Raw genomic sequence first — 26,925 nt, forward strand, 5'->3', positions numbered from 1 at the left:
TAAACCCTTGGCACTGACCTGTGCAGGGCCGGATTTAGGTTTGATGAGGCCCTAAGCTACTGAAGGTAAGGGGGCCATTTATATGTCCAGCTGTCATTTTGTCAGCAACAAATTGTTGCTGTTTTTATATGTTGAATATATGCTATATGGTAATTTATAGACCCATTACTTACATCGTAGGAGCCTACACAACACAAAACACTTGCTGTATGTAGGTTTTATTTTATTTGTTTTTTATATTTTGGAAATGTACATCCAGATTTGGGGGGGGGGGGCAAGAGAGTGGGGCCCTAAACTATAACTTGCCTAGTTTATAGGTTAATCCAGCACTGGACCTGTGTCACAGTGTTTTACACAATTGTCATAGTTAATAAGGATCCAGGTGGAAATCGATTCTGAACGTGATTGTGCAAACTATGGTATGTCTTGATTTAAGGTTACCAGATTTTTTTCAATGAATCCAGGGACACTTTTCAACTTAAATGGATTTTGTCAGTGGACTGATTTGTAAATCAGGGGACTGTCCCCGGGAAACGGGGACATCTGGTAACCTTATTTTAATTTACCACGTCGTCAGACAACCCTAACAATCTCTGACAAAAAGTTTTAAAATGACGCACTGTTTCTCACAAGGTGTGCCCACCAATTATATTCTTCAAAAGTCTTCCTTGTACAGGTTGGCATGGCTTCTGTTCCAAATAATCTCCTGGTACCAAAAGCAAAATGCAAAGTAACACCAACTTTTAAGCCTTGCAACAGTACACATACAAACCCCTGCGCCCGCAATTAACACATCTCTTCAGTTCCAGCACTTTTCTCCCAATTCCTGCAGGCAATTTAGAGTCATTTTAGGGGCAGAACATAATATTTGCAAATTTCTTCATCGTGGGGTCTTGGAAAACATGTTTTTGGGTGTGAGGAATTAAGATCTATTATTTTTTGCTTGGTATGCCTACGTCTGATGAGTAGGGTGCCATATTTCAAAAAGTAAAAACCAGGACATCCCAAAGGTTTTTGAGCTTTTTTGGACATGCCCCAAAGTTGCTGAAATTTTTTATGTTTACAGAAACACCCAAAAAACCACGATCTTGACTTGACTTAGATCCAAGACAAAACACCATTCAGAAATCCCCACCCCCATGTCAATTCTGCCTTTGATGAAGCTTTTGGGAAACAAAATAATTTTAATTTTGCCTTCTATTGATATAGAAGAATAACTCATCATACTAATAATATGTAATGTAACTGCAAGGATTTGGCCATCATTTTTAATGGTTTCCATGCCATTTTACACACATTTTCCTTACCGAGCAAAACTAAATTCATAGAATCGTAGTTTGAAGGGATCCCCCAAGGCTCATCAAGCGCAACCCTCTGCAATGCGGGAATAAATCACATTAATTTAACCAAAACAGGTCTTTCAAATTCCCAAGGCACAGTCGCAGCCTTTGACCGCCCCTCATTTTGGGGACCTGGAAGTTGGAAAAAAAAAAATCGGCACGCCCATGCGACCAGGTAAATCTTTATTTGCGTCAGCCATGGGCCGTAGCAATAAAACAACAGTACGATATACAAAGAATAGAAATAAAAAGTCAATTATATAAAATACATTTTTAGGGTTTTGAATCCTTAGTCAAATAGTGGATCTTATTCTGATTGCCCCAGCTAAAAACCTTGCAACCTGAAATATACTCAGAGTCGCAAAGTGATTTCATGCTCTTTATTCAGCTCATAGTGGTGAGGAGGAATGAATGAAAGTCCCCTCAAGGTATCTGCTTTATATACATTATTTACACAATGGGCTGCACATGATTGGCTAATTCTGGAATTCTACTGTAAGCCAATCAGGTTGTGGATTCACTTCTATCTGGAGCATGATTGGGTAGTTCCTGCCAACCAATCATACTGCTGCATTGTTCTAGGACCAATCAGACTGCTGCCTTTTGGATCCTATTGTTCTAGGGCCAATCAGACTGCTGCAGTTTGGATCCTATTCAACCCAGTACATAACACAACCTTTGCTGTCACCTGCTCATCTTGATCAAGAGAAAGGTTCTTTCTGGTCTCCCGCACCGTCGCACCTCTCGAACGCCCTCCGGGTTCCCTCCGTCGAAGGGCGGCGCCTAAGGCGTTGCTCCGCTTTCTGTTTCCCCTCGCAGCTTTATAGCCGTCGGGGCGCTTCCCTCCGCCCTGCCTTCCAGCCTCTTTCAGTAGAGCGGGGCTCCCTCGACGGTGACTGACGCTCCCGAGAAACTTGGCTCTGGGTCCAGGTAAGAAAAAGCACAATTTCTGGCCCAGTCGTGGCAGGAGGAGAAGGGAGCGCAGCGTCTTTGCCTCGAGGGGCGCGGCGCGCTCCGAAGGACGCACAGCCTGGACGGCTGCCACATTTCGCCCCCTCTCGGCGCTGCAAGACGGGAAAGCTGTATTTGGAAAACTCTTGCAGAAGAAAAGCAGGGATGCATCGGGCGGAGCTGCTGACATCCGATCCTCGGGGGCTTGGGATTTCCCAAGTAAGGGATGGAGGGAGGAGGAACAGAAAAGACAAGCTCGTCGGCAGGGTGAAGTTGCGCTTTGGAGCAGAGGGATGTTTCGTCGAATGGTGGAATTGGAAGGGGATTCCCCTAGGGCAGGAATGTCCAGTAGGCCAATCGCGATCTACTGGTCGCGATAGATCGTGGGCTCCTTTTCCTAGCGCTTGCAAAAGAGCATCCTGCCGTGCGCCCCCCCCCCCCCTCCGCTCCGTCCTCCATTCGGGCATGGTCCTTATTGATCTTACGCTGAGCGACCTTTTCCATTTCCTGCCTAAAATCAGGTCAACAAAAACGGGGCTTTACTCCCTAAAAGCGCAACAACTTTGATCTGAACCCCCCAAGAGGGGGTAAATTACTGCCACTTTTTAATTCGGTGAGTAGATCGCAGTCTCTTGAGAGCTGGACGCCTCTGCCCTAGGGTCATCCAACCCCAGGAATCTGGGCGACTGCGTTATCCTGAGTCATCAAACTCAGTACTGCAGCCCTTGGGCGTAGCCAGGATTTATTTATTTGGGGGGGGGGAGAGAGACACGTAGCCGGATTTATGTTTGGAGGGGGGTTCGGACACCCACCAGCCATCACCCTCAGTCTGGCTCTGTCTAGCAGGTTCGGAATGAAATGTCTCAACAACTTTATTATTATTATTATTATTATTATTATTAATACCCTGCCCATCTGGCTGGGTTTCCCCAGTCACTCAAATTACCTTCTTTTGACCCCAAGTGCTGGGGTGGGCATGGAATCTGTCAATCTTTCCATGATTTCTACTTTTAGTTAAGTATTTTTATTTATTTACTTGATTTAGAAGATGGGGCAAATGCTTCCCCTGGCTATGCCCATTCCGCAGCCTACACTACCTGGTAGTGGATCTGAACAGGAGGCTTTCATATGGCCTGAATATACTAGTGATTAAACCTGCAGGCAGAGATTTATTATTATTAATAATAATTTTATTATTTCTACCCTGCCCATCTGGCTTTCCCCAGCCACTCTGGCGGTTTATAGCACATAGTAAATCATCTAATATTAAAAATGTTTTTAAGATCCTGCATGCCGCAGATTTTATGGAGAAGAGCTCCTGCTGTTGATATCTTTTCCCCATCATACAGCTGTTTAAAAACTGTCAGGGAAAGAGCTAGGAAGCTCAGGTTTCTGTGTTTGGCAGAGGGAGGAGTCCAGAGTTTAACCACTTTAACAGAAAACCAGCAGGTGGAGTTTTTCCTCTGGGCATGAATGAGACAAACAGAACTTCCTTCTTCTCTGGCTGCCAGGCTGATAATAAAATCCTAGAACCATAGAGTTGGAAGGGAGCCTGCAAGGCAGCTTCCTCTCCTAAATTGCCACTCACCTGTGATGTCCGTGTGCCTGGAAGGTGCATTTAGAGGCGACTCAAGACAGGTTGCTGAGCTTCCCAAAGCTCAGTCATGTGGATCTATCACTTGGTGGTTGCAGGGAGATTTTAGAAAGTTTATTAACTTGAAGAGAATTTGGGGAAAGAGCCCTTTTTGCACATACCAGGCTGCTGCCCCACGGCACTATCACAAAAAGGATGTGGACAGAGGTAGAGAGAGACCATAACTATATTTGTTATTTTGTGACACGTCTGCCGAAGTCAGGTTCCTGTTTTCCTGACTGCATATAGATTGTGTGTATGGGTTGGTCAAAAGTAATAAGTGTAACAACATGACATGGTTTTTCTTTCCTTTTCATGCTTTTCAGATTCCACCATGGAGAAGCTGGCTAACGCAAACACACATTTTGCCCTTGATCTCTTCCAAAAGTTCAGTGAAGCCAACAAAACAGGCAACATCTTTTTTTCGCCACTTAGCATATCTGCTGCAATCGCCATGGTTTCCTTGGGGGCTAAAGGTAACACAGCCGCACAACTCTCAAAGGTCAGCAAAAATCTTTTCAGGTTTTATCTTGATTTCTGGTTATTTTTCTAAGGTGGTTCAACTTTAACCATTCAAAGCACTTTACATTTAGTATCCCACAAAGTAGGAGCAGTTTTGTTGAGATTTAATTATGCATCAGAATATATTCTGAATGTTGCTGTTTATAGTCCATGATTTCATTGCAGTGGTGTTTTTCCCCCATCATGATAGTAACACACCAGGGAAATAAAGCTAATTATTTTCCTTCCATTTCCTAAAACCTTTTACTGTAATTTATTAAAAATATTAAAATACTGTAATACATCAAACATTAAAAGCATCTGCCTTCAGATGTCTTCTAAAAGTCTGGTAGTTGTTGTTCTCTTTGACATCTGGTGGGAGGGTGTTCCACAGGGAGATTTATTTGATTGGTCCTAGTGATAAGAAGTTAGGACTTCTCTTTTCCCTTGTGCAGACATTTCACTTTGATGTCGTGGAAGACCTTCACTCAAGTTTCCAGGCACTGAATACCGACATTAACAAGAGCGGAGCACCCTATACATTGAAGCTTGCTAATAGGCTGTTTGGAGAAAAGACCTACACTTTTTTGCAAGTAAGTTAATTGCTGGGATATCAACAAAACTCTGCAAAATTAGCTGGCCGAGAGATTTTCTTTTTATTTCCCTAGATGTGGAACTGCGAGTGGTGGGGTTGTAATTCTTCATTTGGGAGAATTGGTATGCTATGAAACTGCTGCATCAGAACATTAAAAGCCACAAATGTCAAGCTCACAAATGAAGTGCTGCCTCATGTAGGTTGTGGGTATTTTCTTTTTGCCAGCTTTATTGTGTTTGACATTCCTGGATAAAGCTAAACATTCAAATTCGTTTACAACATCACATTCATTTGTGTTGAAACAACTTCTATAGAACGCTTTCGGATTGTATCTTCTGTGTTAAGGAGAGTAGGTAGAACTTTTCCACAGGAACTTCTGCACAGAATGAGGAAAAAACCCAAACTACTACTACTGCTCAGTGCCTGAGGGCCCCAGTCCTGCCACTCTCCTGGCCCTGAACGGGGCCTGATGGGCTTTGCTGGGCAGAGAGGGCTCCATCTTGTTTTTGTTTTTTGTTTAAATTGCTGTTATTTTTTTACCTATGTCATTTTAAACTGTGATATTAATGCTGTATTCTTAGTTTCAGATTTTGATTTATATGGTAATTGTTTCCCATTTGGTTGTGTATTTTCTTGATGTGGTTAATTTATTGTTTGTGACTTTTGTAATTGTGTAAATCTTGTCATGCTGTAAGACACCTTGAGCATTGTTTTTTTAACTGTGGAAAGGTGGCATACAAATAAAAAATGATGATTATGATGATTTATACTCCACCCATCTGGCTGGGTAAACCATCAAATGTTAAAAACTTCCCTAAACTGGAAATTGAGTGTTTTTACTAATTGGTGCATTATGAGATAACTGGCATTCTTTCAATAGATTGATGAACGATGCCAACAAAAGTAACTGTCACCCCCAGCCAGGAATGGGAATACCAATTTATGGTCCACAGATGGGTGATACCCCCCTCCCCGTTGTACATTGATATCTGTCTTCTGTGATTTCTCCAGGATTTCTTGACTAGCACCCAGAAGATGTATGGAGCTGAGTTAGCCACAGTGGATTTTCTCAATGCTTCAGATGATGCACGAAAGCAAATTAACCAGTGGGTTGAGAATCATACAGAAGGTGAATGGTGCCTGGAAAACTCTCAACTTAGAGAATCATAGAATCATAAAGTTGAAAGGAACAACAGGGACCTGTAGATCACAACCCTGATCTAAGTGTCTCATGCTTTACTGACTGAACTACCTCAGTTTCTTTAAAAAATGATTAGGAAGGACTACCAGGGTTTGTTTTCTTCCTTCCTTCCTTCCTTCCTTCCTTCCTTCCGCCCTACCTTGTCTCCAGTCAGATCTTGACTTAATAAGCCCAGGATATGCATAAGTTTCAGGCATATTCACACGCTTGCTTAACAAAAGCAGCAAAACAAGCCACTGAGCCACAGTTATCCACAGCCTCCTGTCATGTCTGAACCAATGTCTTGTTTCTTACAGAGCTAATTTGTTCTGTAACTTCAATTTCCAGGTAAAATACGTGACTTGTTATCCGAAGGCTCACTGAATGAACTGACCAAACTTGTTTTGGTAAATGCAATCTACTTCAAAGGCAGCTGGGCAGAGAAATTTCAAGAGGAGGACACTGAGGAACTCCCTTTTAGACTCAGTAAGGTAACAAAAGGCCTATATTCCATACATTCCACAGTCCTGTTAATAAAAAGGTAAAGGGACCCCTGACCATTAGGTCCAGTCGTGAGCGACTCTGGGATTGTGGTGCTCATCTCGCTTTATTGGCCGAGGGAGCCGGCGTACAGCTTCCGGGTCATGTGGCCAGCATGACTAAGCCGCTTCTGGCGAACCAGAGCAGCGCACGGAAACACCGTTTACCTTCCTGCCGGAGCGGTACCTATTTATCTACTTGCACTTTGACATACTTTCGAACTGCTGGGTTGGCAGGAGCAGGGACTGAGCAACGGGAGCTCACCCTGTCGCGGGGATTCGAACTGCCAACCTTCCGATAGGCAAGCCCTAGGTTCAGTGGTTTAACCCACAGCACCACCCGCGACCGTCTTATAAAGAGTTGTATCCAAAGTAGCGCTGAGTAGCACTTCCCATCAGTGCAAGGATTTCTGTTTTGTGCAGCAGGACTTCCCCACTTGTCCTCCCCTCCCATGTACCCCATAAATTTATTCTAGGGGTTTTGGAGCACATCTGGGGAGGGTATGGGGTGTGCGAGGAGAGGAGGGAAATCCTTACACTGAGAGAATGTTTTAGTCGGATGCTACCCAAAATTTAGGTTTAAGGGTGATAGTCAACTTGGTAATACTTTTAGCAGCTCTAAAACACATAAAAGTTATTTGTGCATGACTGGGAGTAAAAAACCCCAAATGTGGTAGGACACCTCTGGATTCAACCCAGTGTGTTCTCTGAATGGAAACTATTAAATTTGAACCAATATTTTCATTTTAAAATATTTTATTGAGCTTTTATTGGACTTCAGTTTCCATTGGCCAGCTTCAGTGCTTGAAGGAGAACAGCTGAAAAGAACAAATTTGGTTTTAGTAATTCGCTTGCTTGATTATCTTTGCCTTAAATGACAAAAAGCAATATTGAGTGTGCCATGAACTGATTACAGCGGTGTCCAAATTTTTTTCAAAGAGGGCCAGATTTGATGAAGTGAAGGGCCATGGGGGCCAACCAAAGTTGTTGACATTTTTTAGGATTGAAGTTGTTGAGGTTTTTTTAGGATTTTACCCCAGGAAATAAACTGCCCCAGGGGCCAGATTAAACCGACCAGATTAGGCCCCCAAAATGGACTTTGGACATGCCTGGATTACAATGTGAATGGTTGCATTCCTCTGTAACAGCACAACCGTTAACATAGTTTTGGAAAGAACCTTTTTCTTTGCACGAACTCTTAGGTGTCTAAACATACTCTTTTACTTGCAATATGTTTTTGCATGCTCATAGTTGTGCCTTTTTAAAAAACTACCCAGAAGGAAAAGACGACGGTGAAGATGATGTTTCTGAAAAAGAAGCTTCCTTTCGGATATATCCCTGAGTGTAAATGCCGTGTCCTGGAACTTCCTTACAAGGGGGACCAACTTAGCATGATAATCCTGCTGCCTGATGACATTGAGGATAACTCCACTGGCCTGGAACAGGTAATTCTGATTTCTCCCTTTCTTTCTCTATAATAATTTTTTCAAATGGCACATCACCAATATTTTTTTTTGTTTAAACGACAACTTGTAGTAGCAGTGCTCATGGTATATGCATGTGAAATTGAGATCAGAATTTTTGAACTATATTATTACTATTATTGATTATTACAGCTGAGTTTTCATAGAACTGTAGAGTTGGAAGGGACCCTGGGGTCATCTAGTCCAACCCCCTGAAATGCAGGAACATGCAGCTGTCCCAAACCTGCAACCTTGGCATTATCAGCACAGCACTGTAACCAACTGAGCTATCCAGTTGATTGTCGAAGGAGTATTCTTGGATAACACATGAAGCAGCCTTGCAGCATGCCTCTCTTTCGTAGGAACATCTTACTTTTCAGGATCAAAGGCTGTGTTTCTGAGAAGATGGAGATGTATCACAGGCTCTCCTCGCAGCCCCAGAGAAAACCAAAGCAGAGCGCCTGGCTTCTTCAGCACGTGCTCTGAATTATCTGCAGATCGATTCATTTGCAGACTTGAAATCAAATAGGGACAAGTTGGACTTTGCTTCAAAATAAATGCCTTCAATATGTTGCTTTGACACAATTTTCCTACCGTTCCACAGTTTCTAAAGACCACTGAGTACACAGGAGTGGCTAAATGCTTTGGGGAGTATTTCCGTGTGGAATTTTAGATTTTATAAAACTCTCGGTGTGTCTTATACTTGCAAATGTCATTTTTTTCATACACGAATCCCCATTAAAGCAGGAGCTGTTCTACAGACAGGGTTTCCTTTTATCGGACCAATGCTGCATTGAGTATCATATTATCTCTTCCAACAGATAGTGAGTCTCCAAGGTCTTGGGTAGCAAACCGTCTCTTTCAAGTCCTGGTACCATTCTGAGGTGGAGATAAACGAAGTTAAAGTTGGGATACCCTTCTTGAATATTTATTTCTCTGTTTTCCACAGACACTCCCTAGCTTTCCATTCTGACTTTCTATATAAGCACTGCTGCTGCTGCTGCTGCTGTTGTTGTTGTTACTGTACATGAAGTAGATATATTTGAGCTGCGATTATAAGACATCTGAAGGCAGCCCTGTTTAAGGAAGCTTTTAATGTTTGATGCATTACTGTATTTTAATATTTTGTTGGAAGCCGCCCAGAGTGGCTGGGGAGGCCCGGCCAGATGAGCCAGGTATAAACAATAAATTATTATTATTATTATTATTATTATTATTATTATTATTATTATTATTATTATTATTAAATTCATCCTCTCTCTCTCTTTAAATTCTAGCTAGAGAAGCAGCTCACCTTAGGAAAGCTCCAAGAGTGGACACACCCAGGAAAAATGTACAGCAACTCTGAAGTTAGGGTGCATCTGCCGAAATTTAAGCTGGAGGAGACCTATGATCTTAAAACTCCCTTGGCAGAATTGGGAGTGCTGGATGTCTTTGACAGCGGAAAGGCAGATTTGTCTGGAATGTCAGGAGCCCGGGACCTCCATGTGTCCAAAATTGTTCACAAGTCATTTGTAGAAGTGAATGAGGAAGGAACAGAAGCAGCAGCAGCAACCGCTGGTATGATAATGCTATGTAGTTTGCCTATGGAAGAGGATTTCAACGCTGACCACCCCTTCCTATTTTTTATCCGCCACAACCCAACAAAAAGTATACTTTTCTATGGCAGATTTGCTTCTCCGTGAAAAGTAAAATAAATGGATGAACCAAATGCCCTTAGAGCTGCTCCTCAAAAAACACTCTTTGTTATTTTGCTTTTTTGAGAGGGAGAGAAAGAAGAATCATTACTGGGCACCAGGTTTTTCAGAAACTGATTTATTAGAGAAGTGGCTTTTCTTGTATCCGTTTGCTGCCTGTCATTAGTTAGCTTTTGGTTTATTACAATGTGACATGCTACTTAAAATGAAGCCATTGTAGTAAAACTATGCAATATATATCTGATTTAATAGAGGTGTGTTTTTTAAAGAAGGGATGTTGCTTCAAAGCTGGATATGAATTAATTTGGGTAATCTGTTCAATCTTTGTGTATCATGGTGCCCCTTGTCTTCTCCTGCAGCCTATCTTGCTCTTTGAATTTGTTATACTCAAACCAATTGAGTATAACAAACAGCCGAAGTTGTTCTTGGCTAGTCTCATTTCACAAAGACACTGCTTTTACAGACGTACTAATCCATGGATAGGCAAACTAAGGCCTGGAGGCCAGATCCGCCCCAATCGCCTTCTTAATCCGGCCTGCGGGCGGTCCAGGAATCAGTGTGTTTTTACATGAGTAGAATGTGTCCTTTGATTTTAAAATGCATCTCTTGGTTATTTGTGGGGCATAGGAATTTGTTCAATTTTCCCCCCTCCAAAATATAGACCCGCCCTCCACAAGGCCTGAGGGACAGTGGACCGGCCCCCTGCTGAAAAAGTTTGCTGACCCCTGTTTGACATCTACAACATCCTGGGATCCAGCAACACAGTTCTAAAAGCATACACTTGGTTGGTCTATGAGGGGTGGATCAGACGAGTCTGCTTTGAAATTTGCATCCCACTCCCCATCCAGATCCTGGATTTCAGCTTCCTACATAGCAACCCAGTACAGTGCTTTGGACTGTACACCATTTATCCACATTATTGGAGCTAAGATTGCCACTGTTGATTCCCTCTTCCTCTCCCCCAACTATCTGCCAGATTATTTTCTGATAGGTAATAGTTGCTGAAGGAGCCTGTCAAGAGCAAAAAATATAAAGTATTCTTGTACTCAGATCCATTTATGCTGTATAATTCCCATATCCATCACAGGCATGTGCATCTTTGCTCTAATGTTGGTGAATAATGCTAGGAACAGGTAGGTAGCCGTGTTGGTCTGATACAGTTGAAATAAAAATTTAAAAAACTGTCCAGTAGCACCTTATAGACCAACTAAGTTTGTTCTGGTATAAGCTTTCGTGTGCCTGAAGAAGTGTGCGTGCGCATTAAAGCTTATACCAGAAGAAACTTAGTTGGTCTATAAGGTGCCACTGGACAGTTTTTTTAAATTTTTATTTTGAATGCTAGGAACAGACCGCATTAGCTGTATGTTACCTCCAGAATCAGAAACAGCAAATCTCTGACAGTGAGAAAGAGCTGCATTCCCATAACACACCTGAAGTGAAGGCCCAAGACAGGAGTTGATCATCATGTGAGCTGCGCACAGGTGGGCTGAAGCGAGCTGCTGACCAGCCTGTGGAGCCTCTTTTTATTGAGACAAATATGCAAGCTAGGCAGATACATTTTGGGCTGTGGCCTTTACACATCTTCCGTCCCAAGATCGTGGGGTGGTACTAAGTTATTTTGGCACCTGTTTCCACAGCGTCATTTCCCCCCTTGCACACTGTATGATGAAGGAGACAAAAGGTCTCGGGGGGGGGGGGAAGGTTACAGACAGGACACCGCAGACTGCTGAGACCGCAAAAGGTCAGACACAGGGGACGATGTTCTGACAGCCGTGGCTTGTCTGAGGGGGAGCTTGCCCTGCACCCCAAGGTCACGCGTGCAGGCAGATTGTGGACCGGACCCCACTCCCCACTCCGTGATATCCCTACACACACCCAATTATCTGTTTTCTTAATTATTGAACCACCCACTACATGGATCCTTCCACCCTGCCCTCCTGGAGAAGTGTCCTCAACACAACAGGGTATCTGTTCATTCCCCAAGGAATTGGTCCCTTGTAAAGAAATGTTTCCATCTCCTTGCCTGAGACTCATGCTTCCTCAGAGCAGGTGAATTATCATCTTAGGATAAAGCTGATGCTATTCTAGGCTGCATCAGCAGAAGTATAGAGTCCAGGTTAAGGGAAGTCATAGTCCCACTCAATTCTGCTTTGGCCAGACCACAGCTGGAATACTGTGTCCAGTTCTGGGCACCACAATTTAAGAAGGATATTGACAAGTTGGAACATGGGCAGAGGAGGGTGACCGAGGGTCTGGAAACAAAGCCTTATGAGGAACAGTTGAGTATATTTAGCCTGCAAAAGAGGAGACTGAGAGGAGATACACTAGCCATCTTAAAATATCTAAAGGATTGTCACATGGAAGATGGAGCAAGTTTGTTTTCTCCTGCTCTGGAGGGTAAGACCCAAACCAATGGCTTCAGGTTACAAGGAAGGCGATTCCAACTCAACTCCAGGAAGACCTTTCTGACAGTAAGAGCTGTTTGACAGTGGAACCTTGGGAGGTTGTGGACTCCTTCATCGGATGGTTTTTTTTAGCAGAGGTTGGATGGCAATCTGTCATGGATGCTTTAGTTGCGATTCCTGCATTGCAGGGGATTCCAGCTCTACAGTTCTATGATTCTAGGAGCAGGGCACATCTATAATGCTCCTAAAGGCCTCATCCACCGTTTATGCCTCTCTTAGTTTTTTTCCAGGTTGGCCTTCAACACAAGGGAACAAACTTGTTCACAGCAGAGCATTGCACCCCAGAGGCAGTCACAACTTCTGCCCAACAAGGGAGATAGTTCTACATGTGACGAAGAGTTCAAAACACTAGAAATCCTTCACACCCTTCCTTACATTCTACCTGCAAATTTGTTTTTGTAGTTTTAAGTTACTTTACTAAGAGCTTGGGTTTTCTTTAGGTCAAGGAAAGGAGGGGTAGGTCTGCTTAACACACCTTGACACTTGGTCAGCTGGGGCCAAGATGCTTCATCAGCTGGGGCTCCTTGAAGCTCATGGAATCGGCCTATACAGTATGTTGTTACCCAAAGTATCCTTCCCCTAGGAGCGGGTAGCGCTGTGGTCTAAACAACTGAGCCTCTTGGACTTGCTGATCAGAAGGTTGACAGTTCGAATCTGCAATGGTGGGGAGCTCTGTCCCAGGTCCTGCCAACCTAGCAGTTTGAAAGCACGCCAGTGCAAGTAGATAAATACATAGGTACTGCGGCAGGAAGGTAAATAGCGTTTCCATGCGCTCTGGCTTCTGTCACGGTGTTCCGTTGTGCCAGAAGCGATTTAGTCATGCCGGCCACATGACCTGGAAAGCTGTCTGTGGACAAACACTGGCTCCCTTGGCCTGAAAACGAGATGAGCACCACAACCTCATTTGACTGAACTTAACTGTCCTTTACCTTTACCTTTTACCGCTCCCCCTAGAGAACCTCATACTTGCCCCATTCATAATATGTTAGACTAAGGGTGTGTGGATTGAGACTATGTTATGATTCTGTATGTTCCAACTCATTGTTCCAAAATAGAGAGCATGGGACAAGTGGTAGAGCTAGCTGCTTGAGCATCCCGAGGGGCAATCTACCCACGCAGCAGCGTGATCTGCCCTGGGGAAATTTTGTCACCCACCTCTGGGATGATACCCGGGGCAGACCCCTACCGCACCCCCCTTCTTACGCCCCTGCACGGGACCCTTAATTTCAGCTTTCAGTTTTATGTAGGCTTAATGGGTGAGGACAGCACACATGCTGAAGACAAACAAAGGGTGGAATTAGCAGTAAAAAAAAAAAAAGAAAGTATTGTTTAAACAGTAACTTACCTATAAATGTGTTTGCTCTGACTCCAGTAAAAATCTGCCGACAGGGAGCAAATAGCTAGCCTGTGCAGCTTTTAAACACCTGCTGAAACCTTTTCTCCTAACAGGTGTATGTAGTCTATTAAGTCTATTAAGAAAACATCCTTCCCGAACAACTCAGATTTGCAGAGCAGAGAACTTAGAAGTCACATTACAAGCTAAGACGACTAAACTACAACAAGAAGATGCATGATTGCTAGATGCCTTGCAGGCACAGTGATAACTAACCAATACAAATTTGGTTCTGGGAAATAGCTAGATTAAAAAGACCAGATGTTTTGGGACTAGAATTGCCATCATCCCTGACCACTGGTCCTGTTAGCTAGGGATCATGGGAGTTGTAGTCCCAAAACATCTGGAGGGCCGAGTTTGCCTATGCCTGAAAAAGACTGACAGATGATGTCCAGAGGACAAAGTAGGAAAGACAAATTTACTTCTGGCTGGCTTGATTTCATAATGAAAGCTAGTGTCTTGAAACATGAACAAGTCCTTCCTATGTACTGTCTGGCTAATTAGCTGTAATTATTGATGTAACCATATCTCCACTTGTCTCGTGTATTGTATCCTTCTTATGCGTAAGACAATATGAAAAGCAATTGTCATCTTAACCCAAATACCATTATTCATGATAGGAAAAACCACTACCACTTACCTGTTCTGGGAAAGCTCAGATGAGTGAGGCTACCATATCACACCCTTTCATGGATTAGCCTTGTCATGGCGAAGCGGCTTGAATAACTCCAAGAAGCTCTGAGCTATGCCATGCAGGGCCACCCAAGACGGACAGGTCATAGCCAAGAGTTTAGACTAACTGTGGTATGCAACAACAGCAGCAAGGATACTTATCGCTAAGCACTGGAAAACCCAAGATCTACCCACACTGGAAGAGTGGCAGATGCAGCTGATAGACTATATGGAACTAGCCGAGATGACTGGCAGAATCCGAGACCTGGGAGAAGAGAAGGTTGAAGAAGACTGGAAGAAATTTAAGATTTATTTTAAAAAGCATTGTAATTTGGTTGAATGTTAAGAAGGATGCTAGATCATAAATAATTGAGCACCACTAAACTAGATGGAATTAGGATGACAAGTGAGATTGAGGAAAAAACATTAACCTTTGGGAGGATTATTAGATTATATTTTAAATGAATGGGATATAAGAATGTAAACAAGATGATAAATTGCGGGTAAGAATTGACAATGATGCAAGTGGGAGCGGGAGACGTGAGGGAGTCCAATGAAGTTAAGAAAATATGTTATGATATATGTTTCATTGTTTTTATTTCTGCATTTATGTTTAAAAATTTTAATAAATATATATATATATATATATATAAAAGAGTTTAGACTAACTGTGATCCACCTGGAGAAGGAACTGGCAACCGCTTCAGTATTTTGCCAAGAAAACTCCATGGACATAAAAAAGGAAAAGCTTTGAGAAGAAAGTGAGAGTTTCCAAGGCATGCTCTGGTTCATGGGGTCACGGAGAGTCGAACACAACTAAGACGACTAAACAACAACCATGTCACAGCTGCATGGATGCTTTGGGTTTTAAAAATCTTTCACGTTTTGTATTTGATCAAAAGCTTTGTATCCAAAAGTCAATACTTTGGATAATGTGTTACTCACATGCTCCCTGTTGGGTTATATATGCAAGATAACTGACCGTTTATTTTGTTTATGGTGATTTTTTAAAAATCCTTCCACAAGGGTTAACTGAGGTCTGATGTTAAGCTTTGAATGGTTTTTACTGGGTAGTTTTGTGTTTTTATTGCTGCAAGCCACGTTGATATATTTTTAATTACACAACAGTGTACACACACATACAAAAGGCGGCCCTGAAAGAGCAATAAAACATACCTAGGCAATTTCTGAAGCTGTTTCCTTCTTCCCTTTTTAGTATTGCATTTCCTCTACCTCAAATTCCTGCTGCCACACCTGCCAAGGTGAAGCCACCCCATTCCCTCAGTGGCCTTTGCCAGCCCTCCAGCACCTGAGATACAGCTCAGCCTTCCCAGGTCTCTGGAGAGAGTGACGCTTGCTCCCCAGACCAACCCCAACCACTTAACAGTTTGCCGACCCACAGCTGCTTTCTCCCACAGAGCTGCTTAAGCAGTGACCGGCTACGAGGACTTTTATTCCTGTCAGCCAGCCAGGTAAGTGCCTTAAACAGAGACGCCGTGCGATTCTTCTGTGCCACACGAGTCCAGTGCCGGATCAAACCCTGTGGAGGCCCCAGGGCAGTCGAAATCTCATGGACTCCCTCGCAAATTATCTCCTAATACTTGATTGCAATTTTCTTTTGAGATCAAATCAATAATGCTTTATCTTTTGTCGTGGGGCCCCAAAATGGCATGGGGCTCTGGTGCCTGCTCTGCCTGTTTGGTAATCCGGCACTGCACCAGTCAACACTGCCATCATAGGGAGCAAAACTGCAGCGAGGCACTTGCCTTTTCAGAAGGGTTGGTGCGACATTGACGTCGAAATCCAGCACCACCTGAGATCTGCGAGTGCAGCTTTCTCCCGATTGAAGTACAGAGTGTTTGAGGACGGGGACATTTGCAGGGAAACCAAAATGCTTGTTTACAAAGCTATTGTACTACCGACCTTACTGTATGCTTGTGAAACATGGACCACTTATAAACACCATCTCCAACTCCTCAAAAGATTCCATCAACGGTGTCTCCGAAATTTTTTACACATTACTTGGGAAGACGGGCAAATTAATACCAGTGTACTGGAAGAAGCAAAGATCACCAGTGTTGAAGCAATGATTCTTCAACATAAGCTTTGTTGGACTGGTCATGTTGTGCGGATGCCTGATTATTGTCTTCCAAAGCAACTGCTGTATTCCGAACTTAGAAATGGAAAGTGTAATGCCGGTGGTCAACAAAAGAGGTTTAAAGACTGTCTCAAGGCAATTTTTTTAAAAAAATGTAGTATAAGGTAAAGGTAAAGGTACCCCTGCCCGTACGGGCCAGTCTTGACAGACTCTGGGGTTGTGCGCCCATCTCACTTAAGAGGCCAGGGGCCAGCGCTGTCTGGAGACACTTCCGGGTCACGTGGCCAGCGTGACATCGCTGCTCTGGCGAGCCAGAGCCGCACACGGAAACGCCGTTTACCTTCCCGCTGGTAAGCGGTCCCTATTTATCTACTTGCACCCGGAGGTGCTTTCGAACTGCTAGGTTGGCAGGCGCTGGGACCGAGCAGCGGGAGCGCACCCCGCCGCAGGGATTCAAACCGCCGACCTTTCGATCGGCAAGTCCTAGGCGCTGAGGCTTTAACCCACAGCGCCACCTGCGTATAAGCACCAACAATTGGGAAACACTTACCTGCGAGTGCTCCAATTGAAGAACAGCCTTTACCAAAGGTGTCATGGGCTTTGAAGACACTCAAACTCAGGATGCCAGGGAGAGACGTGCTAAGAGGAAGGCACGCTTGGCAAATCCACACCATGATCAACTCCCACCCGAAAACCAATGTCCCCACTGTGGAAGGACGTGTGGATCCAGAATTGGCCTCCACAGACACTTACGGACTCATTATTTAAACCGTGTTTATGGAAGACAATCTTACTTGGCTACGAGATCGCCAAAGAAGAAAAAGAAGCTTGACTGTTCATGTGTGACCAACCTGAGAAATATTTCATATTCTTCTTTGGCGGCCCAATCGCCTTCTAAATCTGGATGGTCCAGGAATCAGCATGTTTTTACATGAGTAGAATGTGTGCTTTTATTTAAAATGCTTCTCTGGGTTATTTGTGGGGCATAGGAATTAGTTCATATATTTTTTCAAAATATATTCCATTTCCCCATCGCCATTGATCTGAGGGATGGTGGACTGGCCCATGGCTGAAAAAGGTTGCTGACCCCTGGCCTAAGTGGCCACAGTAGAATTTTAGGAATTTATTAACTTTTAACAGAATTTGGGAACAGAATCTGGGACGCAGGTGGCGCTGTGGGTTAAAGCCTCAGCGCCTAGGGCTTGCCGATCGAAAGGTCGGCGGTTCGAATCCCTGCGGCGGGGTGCGCTCCCGCTGCTCGGTCCCAGCGCCTGCCAACCTAGCAGTTCGAGAGCACCTCCGGGTGCAAGTAGATAAATAGGGACCGCTTACCAGCGGGAAGGTAAACGGCGTTTCCGTGTGCGGCTCTGGCTCGCCAGAGCAGCGATGTCACACTGGCCACATGACCCGGAAGTGTCTCCGGACAGCGCTGGCCCCTGGCCTCTTAAGTGAGATGGGCGCACAACCCCAGAGTCTGTCAAGACTGGCCCGTACGGGCAGGGGTACCTTTACCTTTACCTTTAACAGAATTTGGAGTGGGGCCCCTTCCTAGGAATAAGAAGCAGCACAAACACCAAGTTGCTTCCCTGCGGTGTTAGTGCACGCAGCTGTGGTATGTGAATGTCTCAATTGCATGTGCAAAGCTCTTAATTGCATTTGGCTTTCCCATCCAATCTGTGCCTTTCTTCATGGCAGCGTTCCATTGGTGAGGGAAAGGCTTTGCCCACCAAATGGTGATGCTTAGACATAGATATCGCAGTTGCACAGAATCGCCCCATAGCCAAGCGACTCTATTTGAGAGATTATTATACGTGAACCTCTGGACTGCCAGTATTTTTCAGGAAGGATTCAAGCGCAGACTGAGAAATTTAGGTCTGCACAGCTAAATTAGTTTAAAGCACTCTGTCTACCCTAGTGCAACAGAGCCACTTTTAAAAAGAATTTGTGTGCATGGGAACACAACGGGGAAATGACATTTGAAAAGTGTAGCATGAACAAAGGATTAATGGAATACCTATAAACTGACCAAGATGAAGGAAACAGAATAATTGCTCAATAAAGACCAGATTTAGTATGAAAATGCTGGCTGCATTAAGATAAATTCAACAGAGCGAATAATTGTTGATGGATGTTAACAGTGGACAACCGATTGGAATAGTTATTGTAAAAGATATATATATATATATATATATATATATATATATATGAGATTTAGTGTAACCACCACATATGCTTTATGCACCCTTTGTGCTTTTGTCAATAGTCATATCTAATAACAACATAACAGAAGTTTTCATTTGATTTCAATCTTTCAGAATTTCACCATGGATGAACTGGCTAATGCAAACACACATTTTGCCCTTGATCTCTTCCAAAAGCTCAACGAATCCAACTCAACAGGCAACATCTTCTTTTCACCCTTTAGCATATCTATTGCCCTAGCTATGGTTTTCCTGGGGACCAAAGGCAACACAGCAGCACAGCTCTCAAAGGTCAGCAAAGCTTTTATTTCTATTTTTTGTGTGACAGCTGTTATACGGATTTCTGGCTATTTTGTTAAGAAGGCTAGATTAGAAATCATTAAAAACCCTTTACATTTACAATGTCCCAAATAGAAAGAGAAGGGTTTGTTTGGACTCAGATGCTTATCAGAAGATATCAAATAATATTAATAATAAATAATAATAATACATTTTTATTTATACACCGCCCTTCCCGGTTCAGAAAACCGGGCTTAGGGTGGCTAACAACACATTTAAAACATTTAATTGTAATACAACATGGAAGCAGCATAAAATACGGTATAAAAACATGAATAACAATAAAATTCAAAGTTCAAAAATCAATTTGGGGGAAATCCACCCAATAAACATTAGATAGTCACCAGGGCTAGCTGGCTGAATTAGTCCTACTTGGGCCAGCGAGGAGGCCAGGGGAGAATTAGTTGTGGGGTCCCAGAGTGGGTAATCTTCATAAAAGGAGAGGGGGATGGAAGAGAAGGGAAATAAAAGATCAGGCTGAATTCAAATTAAAGGCCAAGCGGAATAGCTCTGTCTTTCAGGCTCGATGGAAGGAGGTTAAATCCTGAAGGGCCCTAGTCTCATGGGACAGAGCATTCCACCAGGTCGGAGGCATCACTGAAAAGGCCCTGGCCCTGGTGGAGGATAGTCTGACTTCCTTAGGACCCAGGACCTCTAAACTATGGTTATTCATGGACCTTAAGGTCCTCTGTGGGGCATACCAGGAGAGGCGGTCCTGTAACTACAAGGGCCCTAAGCCACAAAAGGCTTTAAAGGTCAAAACCAGCACCTTGAACCTGACCCCACCGGGAGCCAGTGCAACTGGTAAAGCACTGGGTGAATATGCTCCCATGGCAGGGATCCTGTGAGGAGCCTCGCTGCAGCATTCTGCACCCGCTGGAGTTTGTGGGACAGTTTCAAGGGCAGCCCCATGTAGAGCGAATTACAGTAGTCAAGCCTGGAGGTGACTGTCGCATTGATCACTGTGGCCAGATCGGGGCGGGAAAGGTAAGGGACCAACTGCTTAATGCATTTTAATGGAAAAATGCTGCCTTAGCTGTTGCTGTAACCTGCGCCTCCATGGAAAGGGAGGCGTCAAGGATTACACCCAAACTCTTAACGTAAGGCACTGGCACTAAATAGGCCCCCGCAAGAAAAGGGAGTTAGTCCCTCATGCCCATACCATCCCGACCCAGGCAGAGGAGCTCTGTCTTTGAAGGATTTAGTTTCAATTGGCTCCCACGAAACCATCCAGCCACAGCCTCCAAGCATCTGGTCAATGTGTCTGGGGCCAAGTGGGTGTGGCCATCCATCAGCAGATAGAGCTGAGTGTCATCAGCATATTGGTGACAACCCAGCCCAAAGCTCCGGACAATCTGGGCAAGGGAGAGCATTAAGATGTTAAAAAGCATCGGGGAGAGGATTGTGCCCTGTGGCACTCCACACACCAAGGAATGGCACGACGACATCTCCCTCCCTAGCGAAACCCTCTGTCCCCGACCAGAGATAAAAGTGCATAGCCATTTTTGGGCTGTGCCCTGTATCCCCACATCAGTGAGGCAGTGGTCCAGAAGATCATGATCGACCATATCAAAGGCTGCTGACAGATCTAAGAGAATCAGCAGTCCCGACCCACCTTGATCCAGTTGTCTACGGAGATCATACGTTAGGGCGACCAGAGCCATCAAAGTCCTGAAACCAGGACAGAAACTGGACTGAAATGGATCTAAAGCCATTGTTTCCTCCAGAAACCTGCCAAGCTGTTCAGCAACCGCTCTCTCAATTACCTTACCCAGATATGGAAGATTCAAAACTGGGTGGTAATTGGATAGATCTAAAGGATCTAATGAAGTTTTCTTTAAGAGCGTTGGCTTGCAGGCCATCGCTCCGCCCTCTCCCTAGGTAGCCAATCAGCTGCTGGCTGGGGGGCAGAGCGAGGGCCAGGTAGGGCAGGCTCCAGCCGACCATCATTACCAAAATCTTATAAATAGGCCCAATAAATAACACTTCTGTTGTAAGGTAAGCGAGGAAAACGACAGTAACTAAAATTAATATTAATTAATTAATTAAACCCCACTGCAGCCAATCAACTACACCCTTGGCCTCCCCCAATTCCTCTCACTACCAAGGAAATGTAATAAGCGAATTGAAAGAGAACCTACCCAGTTGACATTGACACAAAACCCCACGTGTACACTATAAAAAAAGAATATGTTTCGCCACCACCCTTTCTCTCACTCCACTTCTTCCCCATCCATATGCTGTGCTCAACACTAATGTCTCATAACAAATGTAACTGATCTGTAAAAAAGACTTTAATTTTGTAAACCAAAAAAAACTTTAATAAAAATTATTTTAAATAAATAAATAAATAAATATTTCTGGCTTAACCAAACACATAAAAACAAAAACAACGCATTCAAATAGATAAAACAGCAACAGTTTTCATTTATTTCAGAATATTTGCCCCATTTATTTGTAACTATAGTTAACATCTCCCCTCTATCCACTCCGTCAGGGAAACAATATGTGATTTTTAATTTTTTCTATTCCTAGCCCCCCAAAGCCACTTTGAATAAGACCTTGGCTTATAACACTTAAAAGCTTTTGGAGAGTCCCCAGTTTTTCCTCTTGCATCTCTGTTAGTAAAAGTTCCATACAGCCCCCTCCCCTTTTAAAAGAACTCTAAAAGCAGTAATCCTTTATCTGACAATGGTTCTGCCACACAGCAACTGTACTGTACACTGTGTGTGTGTCATTAGGAGACCAGAAAGTTTGCTGTGCAGTCTGTTTCTTAATCGGCATCAATTTGAATGGCTGCCGTGCTGATGACTTAAGAACTTCTTTCTTCCATGCAGACATTTCACTTTGATGATGTTGAAGACCTTCATTCAAGATTCCAGGCACTCAGTACTGAGATTAATAGGAGTAGTGCACCCTATATATTGAAGCTGGCTAATAGGCTGTACGGAGAAAAGACATACACCTTTTTGCAGGTAAATTGCTTGCTGGACTGTAAAGGAACTTTGAGAACTTGCTTGGCCACCAGAATTGCTTTCTATTACCCTAGATTAGCTTTGCCCAATCTGGTACCCTCCAGAAAGAATCAGACAGGTACAGGGGTGTACCTGGTACAGGGGTGATGGGATTTGTAGTCCAAAATATCTGGGTGTCAGCAGGGTGGAGAAAGGGGTTCTAGACTCTGTTATTTAATGAACTCATCAATACAATTATTCTTGGTTGTTGAATCTTCAATAAATTCAAACAAAGTGACTTTGTGTGTTGCAGTCCAGTGAGCTGATAGGTCCACTCTAAAACATCTGTTCTTTGAATGCTTTTAAAAAAAAATGCACACACAAATGTTGCTGTTCCAACAAGGATAGGGCAGTGGAAGCTGGTCCATTGAGATGAATGGGGCAGTCCATGCTCCACTAACCTGTCTGCCCTCATCCAGCCCCCACCTGCCTGCCTTCTAACAAGGGAGTGGCACTTCCAACCAGCCTCAATATTGTGCCTTGTAGGGAAGGGAGAAAAACTAGACTTTTTTGGCTCTGCCGCCACTGGGATATGGATACCAATTTTATTGTGGTTGGCATTTTTGGATGCATCTAAAAATTCATCATGTTTATAATCCTTATTATGACATTATCTTGATTTCATGAAATAGACTTCCCCTAATGAATATTCTGTCCAAGGTTTCAGTTCAGTCATAACTAAATATAATGCAGACCAGTCTTGGAAGGTGCGCATTCACAGTCCGTTCACTATTACTGAATAATAATAATAATAATAATAATAATAATAATAATAATAATTTATTTGTACCCCGCCCATCTGGCTGGGTTTCCCCAGCCACTCTGGGCGGCTTCCATAAAAACCAAAAATACACTAAAATATCACAGATTAAAAACTTCCCTGAACAGGGCTGCCTTAAGATGTCTTCTGAATGTCAGGTAGTTATTTATCGCTTTGACATCTGATGGGAGGGCGTTCCACAGGGCAGGCGCCACTACCGAGAAGGCCCTCTGCCTGGTTCCCTGTAGCTTTGCTTCTCGCAATGAGGGAACCGCCAGAAGGCCCTCGGCGCTGGACCTCAGCGTCCGGGCAGAACGGTGGGGGTGGAGATGCTCCTTCAGGTATACTGGGCCGAGGCCGTTTAGGGCTTTAAAGGTCAACACCAGCACTTTGAATTGTGCTTGGAAATGTGTATAGGCCTTTTCTACAGGGCTGTATTGTCCCAGAATATACTTATTTTTTGTGGTGGAAGGGAGGCTATTGCTGATTTCTCAGTGTTCTTTATCTGTTCTGTACATTATAAGAGAACCAACATTTAGACAGCCCCATTAACTTCAGTGGATCTTCTTGGAGTAAGATTAACTACAGTTCCTTTCATAATCTCCATAAAATAATTACTCTTTCCATTCCGGAATGGGAGGATTAATTGCATCTTCCAATCCAATTGGGTGACTAAAAGGTTTTATTGCCCACTGACAGCTATCCTCTATGGTTTCTCCAGGATTTTTTGGCTGGCACTCAGAAGTTCTACAGAGCCGAGTTAGCCACAGTGGATTTCCAATATAATTCAGACAATGCACGAAAACAAATGAACCAGTGGTTTAAGGAGCAAACTGAAGGTGAGTGGCTCTTGAAATATCTCAGCTTTCCAAACCTTTTACTAAGAACAGCCAGCATCATTTTTTCTCTCTCTTGCAATTTGCACTATGTTCCATTGCTTGTCAACCTAATTTGCCATGATTTCAGCATCCGTGGCAAAAAATTAAAAAAACACAACAGCATTAAATTAAAACCCCTACACACACACACACTCCATTACATGATTTAAGAGACTGTGTTGTAGAGGCCTTCACTGTCGGGAACAGCAACTTAACCAAGGTTGCAATTCTGTGCACATTTACCTGGAATAATCTATTGTGAACACCATGGGATTAAATTTTGAGATGAACGGGACTGCTCTGGAAATAAAATGCCATTGAAGTAGCAGGCTGGCTGCTGTTGGAAACTGAAATCTCAGCTAAATATAATCCAGTAAGACCATTCTTCACACTTTATTTAACCTTACCCAGGCAAAGTAGAAAACCTTTAGGACTGCTTTGTACTAAGAGAAATGTGGTAAGGAGTCATCCCCATAGCATATGTGGGGAACATTTGACCTTCCAGATTTTGCATACCCACAACTCCCAGCAGCCCAACAAGCATGTCTAGGGATAATAGGATCTGTAGGTCAGCAACCTTTGGAGAGCCAAAGGTTTCCCACACCGCACCTGCTTTATTGTGTGAATGGGGACACATGTGATACTTGACTTCCAAATGGAAGTCCTCCATTTTGATGGCATCCAATTTGAGTTCGGTGTTCCTGATTCAACAGAAACCTGAGCCAAAACCCCCAAACCCAGGTGATTGTCAACAGCCAGGGAGTAAAAGCAGCCCTGTTAGGTAGAACAAGTGCCACCACTCCTCTTTTGTTTCCTGTTTCGTTTATTCATTCATTTATTGCTTTATTAAGATGAAAAATTATTTCAAAGTGCAAAACTACTTGAGATCGGGGGAGGTTTCTTGAGGACATACAATTCTGCTGTGCACAGCGTAAATTTGCTATTTCAAACTTGTATAATTTTATTTTAAAGAGGTTGTCCATGAAAAGGAAAGGGTAGATTTGGGGGCTGAACAAAATAAGGGTAATTCCAGCACAATCCTACTCCTCTAATAATAATATTGTGTGTGTATTGGCTCTTAATAGCTAGATAATTTGTTATGCAACTTTTCCTTCAAGGTAAAATCTGTGACTTGTTACCTGAACATTCAATTGATAAATGTACGAAATTGGTTCTGGTGAATGCCATCTACTTCAGAGCTGACTGGGCAGAGAAGTTTCAAAACAAATTCACTATGGAGATGCCTTTTAGACTGAATATGGTAATTGAATGCTTATTTTATAAAGATTTTTTCTTGTACCTCCAACTTGTACAATGTACAAGGTATATAGGACTAAATATGTAACGGTTGAATTATCAGCGGTGAAAGGGTTAGTACCACTGAATCACTTGAGCTCAATTGAGCTGTTAGGTTGTATCCAAGTTAGTCAGGCTAAGGATAGATCTATTAACATTAATGGACATTACTAAATTAATACTCTTAGGTGGAATCTAGACACATAAAAAATAACTTTGTTAAAATGCCTTTTAAAAAAAGGTTTTGAAAGGCTCACCATCGCCATCTATTGTCACATTTGTATAATGCACTTTACAACACACTTAAAATGTTTTATTTGCAGCTGTATAGCTGAGTCTTAGAAGAGCTTCCTTGGATACACCTCACAATCAAACATATAAAAGGTTGCTTGTTCATGACTAGGCGTAGCAGTTTGTGAATGGCATACTTCTGGATCCCCATCAAATTTTAACCAAGAGCAAGCATTTTATTGAACTTTCTGGACCAGTTTTCCATTGGTCAACTTGAAAGCAAAGCACTGGCTAACAGGCTTTGTTTTAGCATTTCCCTGTCATTATTTTATTGGCCTTGCCAAAGAACAAACAGCTGTGCTGTAAATTGATTATGCTGTTAACGGCTGCAATCCTGTGCACACTTAGCCCTGGGAGTAAGTTCCAATGAATTCAGTTTGACTTTCTTCCAAGTAAGATTCCTCTGCCATGGTATAAAGCACAGCTTCACTCTTAATATGTTTTGTTTTGTTTTTTTACAAGATCCTCCTTCTCTGTATGAACTCTTGCAGATAAATACAATACAATACAATACAATACAATACAATACAATACAATACAATACAATACAATTAACATAACATAACAACACAACATAATATAATATGATGGAAGTCTTTGCTTACATTCTCTTTTTATATGATCATTGTGTATTTTTTTATATAAAAAAAACTATCCAGAAGGAAAAGAAGATGGTGAATATGATGTTTCTGAAAAAGAAGCTTCCTTTTGGGCACATTCCTGAGTGTAGGTGTCGTGTGCTAGAACTTCCTTACGAGGGAAAAGAATTTAGCATGCTGATCCTGCTGCCTGATGATATTGAGGATAGCTCCACTGGCCTGGAACAGGTGATTCTGACTTTCTGTTTCCCCCCTTTCTTCCTCTAAAATAACCTTTCCAAATGGTACATTGCCAAAATGCTGTAGTTGCAGTGCAAGCGGCACAGCAACAATACAGTATGTTCAATTCATTCTCTCTCTCTGTCTTTAAATTGCAGCTGGAGAAGCACCTCACCTTAGGAAAGCTCCAAGAGTGGACACACCCGGCAAAGATGGAAAACACTGTCGTTTATGTGCATCTGCCTAAATTTAAACTGAAGGAGAGCTATAACCTCAAAAATGACTTGGCCGCCTTGGGACTGCTGGATATCTTCAACAGCAGAAAGGCAGATTTGTCTGGAATGTCAGAAGCCCGGAATCTCTATGTGTCCCATATTGTTCACAAGTCATTTATAGAAGTGAATGAAGAGGGAGCAGAAGCGGCGGCAGCAACTGCTGTTGTTACTACAACAACATGTACCTCTACACATATTATGGAAGAGGATTTCAACGCTGACCACCCCTTCCTGTTTCTTATCCGCCACAACCCAACAAGAAGTGTACTTTTCTTTGGCAGGTTTGCTTCTCCATGAAAAGTAGAATAAACGGTTGAACCGGATAAATTGATGGACAACATACTGTTGTTTGTTACCTTGTTTTAGTTTTTTTCCCAGATACTTAGAATCATGGAGTTGTGGAGTTGGAAGGGACATTCCAACTGCTTGCAGTGCAGGAATCCTGCCCATGGCCTTCCTTGGTTCTTATAGGCTTTTGAAGGAATGAGGTCCATTCTGGATATGGATTAATTTGGGGAAATTATTC

At 43.1% G+C, this 26,925-nt stretch overlaps 2 protein-coding genes across 2 annotated transcripts in view; one reads left to right on the plus strand and one right to left on the minus strand.

The window, feature by feature from the left end:
• WRNIP1 (WRN helicase interacting protein 1) overlaps window positions 1-26,925 on the minus strand; it is a 181,373-nt gene that overhangs the window by 94,760 nt on the left and 59,688 nt on the right. The window lies entirely within an intron of this gene.
• LOC307219523 (uncharacterized protein) lies at window positions 2,023-26,711 on the plus strand. Its single transcript, XM_079982783.1, has 14 exons — window positions 2,023-2,270; window positions 4,251-4,426; window positions 4,881-5,018; window positions 6,032-6,149; window positions 6,549-6,691; window positions 8,017-8,184; window positions 9,480-9,885; window positions 10,987-11,032; window positions 18,815-19,019; window positions 21,905-22,042; window positions 23,563-23,680; window positions 24,838-24,980; window positions 25,966-26,133; window positions 26,283-26,711. Exons 2-14 carry the CDS (start codon window positions 4,259-4,261, stop codon window positions 26,694-26,696), a joined length of 2,373 nt encoding a protein of 790 aa, XP_079838909.1. The 5' UTR covers window positions 2,023-2,270; window positions 4,251-4,258; the 3' UTR covers window positions 26,697-26,711.

The sequence above is a fragment of the Podarcis cretensis genome, assembly GCF_951804945.1.
Source record: "Podarcis cretensis genome assembly, chromosome: 7".
NCBI classification, from domain to species: Eukaryota; Metazoa; Chordata; class Lepidosauria; order Squamata; family Lacertidae; genus Podarcis; species Podarcis cretensis.

Bases quoted from the DNA above. Each gene is read 5' to 3' on its own strand.
- LOC307219523 (XM_079982783.1), top strand. From the start codon at position 4,259: ATGGAGAAGCTGGCTAACGCAAACACACATTTTGCCCTTGATCTCTTC. The intron at 6,150-6,548 runs GTGAATGGTGCC...TTCAATTTCCAG, and splicing joins GGTTGAGAATCATACAGAAG to GTAAAATACGTGACTTGTTA. The intron at 26,134-26,282 runs GTGATTCTGACT...TTTAAATTGCAG, and splicing joins GCTCCACTGGCCTGGAACAG to CTGGAGAAGCACCTCACCTT.